Source organism: Cygnus atratus, chromosome 2 (genome assembly GCF_013377495.2).
Source record: "Cygnus atratus isolate AKBS03 ecotype Queensland, Australia chromosome 2, CAtr_DNAZoo_HiC_assembly, whole genome shotgun sequence".
NCBI classification, from domain to species: Eukaryota; Metazoa; Chordata; class Aves; order Anseriformes; family Anatidae; genus Cygnus; species Cygnus atratus.
In genome coordinates this window covers 29,471,253-29,478,617 of record NC_066363.1, presented here as the reverse complement: position 1 = coordinate 29,478,617, position 7,365 = coordinate 29,471,253, and the positions used below count along the sequence as shown (strand labels likewise).

Below are 7,365 nucleotides of genomic sequence, written 5' to 3'. Positions count from 1 at the left end.
ATTCAGTAGTAAAAGAAGAAAGACCAAGTAAATTATTAACAACTACATTTTTTTCAGTAGCCCAGAAAATGCCACTTGCCAGAAACCAAATGAGCTGCACTCCAGACAGGCCCTCTGGCTTTACCAATAGCATCAGAAAAATTGACCTACCAAAAGCAAACGTTCTCACTCCCCATGTCAGAGTAAGGAGGAGCCTGAGGATTTTGCTGTTCCTTTGTAAACACAGCTGAGCCTTGTCTTCCGCTCACACTTACCTTCCCCAGAGCAGCCGCTCCTGATCTGGAGGGGGATTCATATGGACCTTATACAGGTGTGCCCACAGCTATCACCTAAAGACTGCTCTATCAAAGCAACCCTGAACTACACTGCTAAGGTTTTATATTTTTGCTTGTGTTGGTTTATATCATAGAGTCTTTACTTCTCAGCTGAGCTAGATCCAACCCTTCCTCTGCTGCCCCAGCATTAGCATCGGTGCACTGGTATTTCAGCAGCGTAGAGAAGTCCCCAGGGGCCAGTATCCTACTTGCCTTGTCATCTATTCGTGCTCCGAGCAAGCCTGTGCTGCTTGGCACTAATAACCCTGGCAGCTGTCTGGATTATGATCAGTACACACAGGACGACAGCGCTGAGAAGTGACTCCACTAGGTTAAGCATCGTACAACACATGGTAAAAGTGCAGCTTAAATAAACAGCAAAAGGATGGAAGAAATCCTCATTTAATAGGTGGGGAATGGAAGCACAGAAATGGAGTGATTCACTCAGGTTACACAAGGATGCACAGAGCACAAGGAATGCGGGTTATCAGAATCCTTGTCTGCTGTTTTAAATGTGGGACAATTTTCGGTCACCTTCCTTCACACAGTCTTAGAAAAGGTCACCTGGAGCTTTGGGTACGTTAAAAGCTCATGATTGTGTCTTCTGACTAAGTTCAATGACTGATAAAAATATGTTAAAAGAGTGCTGTTTGCATGCTTTTTTGCTAATGCTAAGATCTCCCTATCCGCAGGTAGGCAGGATGGCTGGCACACAGCCAGGCAGCACTTGGAGAAAGGTTTTCATGGGTTGGGTAGTTGGGTAATGGATGCCGGAGTGCATCTGCAAATGCTCAAATGGGGCAGAGTTTGGCATGCTAAGGTGAGTTATCTACTGAGGACTGGGACCATTCAGCAAGGAAATGGGATTGTTAGAGTAAGCCTCTTATCTGTTGTCCTTGCTGATAAGGCACTCACCGCCACTCCTTTCTCTTCTCCCTGCCACAGTGACTAACTTCTTGCTGAAGTCCAGACGGAGAGCAGCTAGCTGGTGGCAGCAATGGCAGCGATCTTTGGCACCAACAAAGACAACCGCAGCCCTGTTCAGCTGGTGAAACTGAAATCAGCTGCCCGGCCCGGCCTGTTACAGGAAATCTGTGATATTTCTGAACCACATCTGCAAAAATCTAAGCCCACAGCAAAATTTGCCTTAAGTTCCTCCTAGAAATGATCTGTTTGAATCAGGATTGTTGCTATAGCTGGTTCTACTGTAGGAAGGACATCTGATAGACAAAGCACAGTTAGATGTCAGGTAAATGATGCTAAAAATCACCTGACTGCATCCAGCCTCGATGGTGATACTTCCGACTCCTGTGAAATCTATTAAAAGGCAGTGGAGAGAGCTGTGTTCATCTAAAACTGGTCAAGAGATGTTTGAATAGTCAAAGCATTGCTGGTGTTAAAGCAAATGTGCTTATCTCAGGGCATTGCTGTAGGGTACTGTTCGCATTGTCCCAGCCTTGCTACTTCCTCATACGTCACACACCTTCACTGGCCCTGCTTGCTCCCACCCAGATCATTTTCTGAAGCATCCACTTGTTTACTGAGCACAGGACTTGTAGTCATACTAGCAATAAAGATTAATGTATTCACACGATCCTTTTGTTTTGTTTTCGGACAGGCCCACGTGTCGCTGCTGACTGACTAAATACGGTGCTGAAAGGAGCAACCTTGTACTCAGTACTTGCACAGCTCTGTCTGTGGAGAGAGCACGCACAGGGTGCAAGTGGGGATGAGGTTAGGAAGAAGCTTGGTGTGGGCTGTTTCTTGTAACTGCTGCTCTGGAAGGAAGGAGATTTACTTATTTATTTATTTGGCTTCATGTCACCAAGAGGAGGGCCTGAGCAGTCATCTGCTACTTTTGTGGCATGGATGGTTCCTGATTCCCATTGGCCTGCCCTACCTCCTCTTGCACCGTGGAAGCTTTAACTGCTGTGGGCGCAGTTTATTGATCTTCAGCAGAAGTTAATGTGTCAATAGGCAGAGCAGGTCAAAGTAAGTTCAGGCCAGTCTAGAGAGGATGTAATGAGACATGAAGGACGTGTAGTAAATTAAAGAGCTGATTGTGCTCCAATGAAATCAGAGGTTCCTTTGATTTGAGCAGCATAAGTCCTACCCATAAGAAGGAAAAAGTGTGTTATTTCTTTGTCTAAAGACAAAATGACTGTCTTTAAAAAAGAAAAAGCTAGTATTTGTAAAGCCAGCATGTTAAAGTATAATCTACCTTTGGTTTTATGAGATAATAATAATTTCTTTGCTTCATATACTTACACAAGGCTCAATTAAGCCATAAAGTCCTGACTACAGTGGTGTGCTTAGGAAGCAGTTACACTCTGAAGTAAAGTTTGCAGGTGTTTTTATGTGTGTGGTTTTTTTTTTTCAAGCTTTCCTCTACAGAAGTGGACTCTCAAGGACAATTTCAGTCCATGGAAAATAGTAGGCTTGATATTTTTTTAGCCTTTTTAGAACCTGTAAGAATGAAGGCTACAAGAAAATCACAGAGTAAGGAGTTTGTAACAAGAAATGTCCCTGTGTCTGAGAGCACCCCCTGCTGTGAGCAACGTATTTGCTGTGTGATTCCTTAGTTCTCCTGTGAGGGACAGTACCACTATCGTGGGATCGACGTCTACCATTGTTATCATTTTCTTGTTGCGGGTGAGGCCCATGTGAGTCTGAACTGGCAAGAGATCAAACTATGCTAACTGCAGCTAAATTCAGTTGGACAATCACAGCAGATCTGTTGCTACAGAGTACTATGGGTCAAAATGGGTATTTAGAGCAGTGGTTCCAAAAGCTGGCTCCTTTCCGGTGTACAATCTGTAGTTATATTCTAAGACTATGCTATTGTGTGTAAATTACCAATACTGCATATAATATTATAGTGTCCTATTTACTCTAAGGACTCCTAATGTTATCTTTCTGCTGCTATGAAATTGTATTAAACATAAAAATGATGGTGTATTTTTGACCAATAAAACATACAAATACTTTGGTAGCCTCATGAAACTGCTAACTCAGTATCTAATTTTGCTATTACAAGTAGACTGAAAACACTATTGCTATTTGTTAATAATGCAAGATACAGCTTATTCTTGAATTAACTTTACTGCATACACGTGCACATTTTTTCTATTTATTCTGAAAATAAGACCAATAAATTTGATGTGTATTCATAAAGTTATGTGCATAGATATTTTCTTGAAAACAACTTAATCTTCAATATTTCCAAGCAGTCACAGCCCTGTCTTCTTCAGAGAGAGACAGAGAGAAAGAAAGAAAGAAATCTTTGTCTCTATTGCACATGTATATATATGAAAAAATAAACATTCTCACTAGGAAGTAAACCCAAGAACAATGTTGCTAGCAGCTCTTGTGCTTAAAGCACAATCACAAACTTTGTTCAGTCATGAGCTCTCAATGAGCTCTCTCTTCTCAACATCAGCAATCAATGTGCCAGGACAATGTATTGTAGACCAAAATGCCCAGACCAGGACACCACAAAAGCTTCTCTGTCTTGTGTAAGGGAACTGAAAACAGGCTTTCACAGTGCTGCAGAATGTGCTGACAGCCTGCGTAGGGTCCAGAGCTCTCACTGTTCTGGGAGATGTTGATATACAACCAGAGTAAATCTTGTCTAATCCTTGGTTAAGGAGCTACTATAACTGTTATTTTTCAGAAATAATCATATGCATGTGTCAAAGACAACCATGATATAATCACAGACTGCTCAGTGGCTGTATGAAGTGCATGAGCTGAGTAGCTGAATACATCTTTGTGCTCCTTCCAGCAAAAGGACGGCATCTCTTCTTCTACTTTCATAAATAAAAAGCAAGACCTATGCTTTAAAAACAAGCTTAGAACCATTTCCTATTATTGATTAAAATATCATTCCTGTAGTGGATCATATCTGCAAGCAGGAAATTGTAAAGCCAAAGAATTTAATAACAGCAGTGGTAGTTTTTCTTCAGGATGAAATAATATGCTAATAAGTACCCAGTTCTTTCATTTTCATATGGGTTTGTAACTTTAGAATTGTTGTGAAGAGTTAACTCTCCACTGGGTAAAATGGCTTCAAAGTAAAAACTAAACACACACACACAATTTATCATTGCATTGTCCATCTAAAGAGGAAGGTATCTACTGTTTTGTTGTGTTTTTTTTTTTAAGAAGGTTTTCTAGACATCAGTGGACTCACCGAGCAACAATACACCAGAGATAAGAAAACCAGCTCTGCGTATACAATATTGTTTTGTAATTTTATTTTGAATGAAATGACATTCAGATACAGCCCAGTTATTTAAGGAGAGATTTAAACAAATGTTTAAAGCTAAAAAGCTCTCAGAATTAATCATTTAACTCCATTCTTTTGTCACTGATATGAGCTTAGACTAAATTCACTCTTTTGCATGACTCAGATTCAAAATCATAATCATGGTAAAAAATACAAAAATGACTAAAATTTCAATTTCCAAACTAACTTATGAGAACAATAAAGGAGTTCAAAAGCGTTCATTAAAAAGCCACATTGACATGATTTATAGCTGTACAAATTGTTTAAAACAAGCATTATAGCATAAGTGCTCAAAGCAGTGCTAAAATTTGTAGCAGAATTTTTCCTAGTGCTCTTAAGGAGACTTTTCTGGATAACCTACAAATAATAATAATAATAATAATAATAATAAAAACACTTTGAAAATGTACTCTTAAATTCACCTGAATAAAAACAAAAAAATCAAAATAACTGAGAGAAAAGATAAGGCCTTATTACGCGGTGCTTACTCATACTCCAAATTTCCAGGCTGTGGAATGTTACTAGAACAATGGGGTTTCTTTGCTGATGTTTGACTGAGACCTTTAGAAAATGAGTTAGCAACACATCTTGTACCTGACAATGTGAGCAATCTTCATGCCAGAAAAAAAACACACAGAGTACTGCTGAGTAAGGCAACCAGGACAAAGTATGGCTTAAGTGCAGTCTGGTTAAGGCAGAGTAAGTATTTTTAAAGGTGTTACTTCTGCTTCCACTTAAAAGGAGTAGTGCCCTAGAATGTGTTTAAGAGCTTCAGTTAAAAAGATCTGGAGCTAGAGTCTGATTCACATACAGAAATCTAAAGAAATCTATTAAAATGAGCTAGACAGACCCTAAAAAAAGTACACAAAATACCCTTGTTGATTTCATATTCTTACAAGCATACTGTTCAAAGCTCAAACTTTACTAACTAGACCAAGAGGAGCAAACAAACATGTTAAGAACAGCCTTGTTGAAATACTCATCTCTTATCTGCCCCCTGCAAGACAAAACTCCCACTCTGGGTCAGGCACCATCTGAAATTTTACATGAGATATAGAATTAGTCCTTCATCAGGCCAAATTCTGCACAAAATTATGCTGACCTTAATCTAAAAGAATTTCTTTGGCATTAGTTTCCACTTTTAAGTGAAGGCAGAATATGGCCCATTTTAGCACAGTGACTGATCCACGGCTTCTGTGTGAAGAACTCATTGATTAAACAAAGTATGGTAGCACTTTCCATATTTTCCACATGTAGCCCCACTTACCTCACTTGACAAGTTTATAATTATCATTTAGCCTTTCCGGTGCTGAGATTTTCTAAGTTATTCATAGAAAAGCTTGGGCAAGTGTAACAACAGCTGCATCATATCGTTGCATAAGCTTATGCATAAAAATACTAGAAAATAGCTGTGCTCTCATCATTCTTTGGCTTGAAGCTGAAGCTTTCTCGGGTACGTCAGTTTTTCCATTTGTTGGAGTCCCAAGCCAGGAACCAGCCGGTGAATGTTGGGGGTTCGTACCCCTGCTTCACAATAACGATGGGGGTCCCCTTATCTCTGCCAGAAGGATCTGTTTCAATATAGCGTTTGGCTAAAAACAGAGGGGATATAAAACACATAAAATATTAGTTCATTCCTTTGGCATAAAAAATGCATTAAAAGCCCCAGTGAAGGAACCCAGGGCTATAATAATAAAGTATTCAATTAAATTATTTCAAAGGCAATGAAGTGATCGAGTAATTGCTGATTCAGATGTCAGTGAAAGAATTTTCCACCAGATTAAAACAATGGTTGTTACTCTGGTCAGTCTATTGCCATACAGCCATGTTTTGGCTTTTGACCAGGAGAAGGCATTTGCTGGTGCAGTGCAAATGCACAGGCTTCAGTCCCATTTTTCCCACGTAAAAGCCTCATAGCTGCATTCCGTATAGTTTCCCTCTGCATCTCAATGTGACATCAGTGCCTGTCAGAAATGCAGCTAGGTAACCTTAGCTGCTCTGGGGAAATGCCTGCAAGCATTTTTAGCAGGAACTTCATCAGGAAGGCTCAGCTATATGAAACTGCACTAAAGATGACCCAGGATTTTTCAAGGAGGTGCCTTCCAAGTAAACTGTCTTGATTTGTTCTGCAATTGGAATTTCCTCCTCCAAGTTTAACTCAGTGAAGTGTGGCAATACAAAGACTTGGGGTTTTGTTGGCATTCCTTGGACTATATATATTAGTGTAGGGTGCAGGTCAGCAGTTATCTCCTTTAAAATTCCTATTCTTCTCAGTGCAGTTTCTTTTCATAGAGATATTTTGTATACTCTTTAAAACGCTCTGCAGCCTTTTAATGCTCTGTTGATTAATTCTTCTCTTCATAAACTTACAGATAAGAAAGATACAATGAGTTTTAAATCATATTTCAAAGAAAAATAATCTACTCCAGGATTAAATCCTAATAAACCCAATAAGCCTTTTAAACAACACTGTAAGAATAACTAAATTTCTTCTACAACATCTTTTCATTTATTTAAATACTGTTGATGTTTCTTCACTTGGAATTCCATCAGGTTGATTTGATTTACCAGATTTCACGGATTCCTGTCGTTCAGTTTCATTAGCATCTTTCCCAATCCAGACAAAAACCTGCAAATAGAGGAGAGAACGATTTAGCTCCCATGTTGTTGTAAGGATGTTTTGTGCAGCAGGCAAACTACAAAATAGTTGATTCCACTAGGAGATAGAATATATGTTATGAAAGTACTGCAGAGATGCACAGC

The 7,365-nt window shown here is 39.4% G+C and overlaps 1 protein-coding gene across 3 annotated transcripts in view; it reads right to left on the bottom strand.

Annotated features, from left to right (window-relative positions):
* Positions 1–4,542: 4,542 nt before the first annotated feature.
* The window catches only part of SCIN (scinderin), a 67,776-nt gene continuing 64,953 nt past the window's right edge, over positions 4,543–7,365 (bottom strand). For all 3 annotated transcript variants that reach the window (XM_050709130.1, XM_050709131.1, XM_035545543.2), the window contains exons 15-16: positions 7,171–7,231; positions 4,543–6,194 (exon numbers count right to left, since the gene is read on the bottom strand). In XM_050709130.1, coding sequence (XP_050565087.1) covers positions 6,061–6,194; positions 7,171–7,231 — 195 coding nt within the window. In that variant the 3' untranslated portion in view covers positions 4,543–6,060. The remainder of the gene's footprint in view (positions 6,195–7,170; positions 7,232–7,365) is intronic.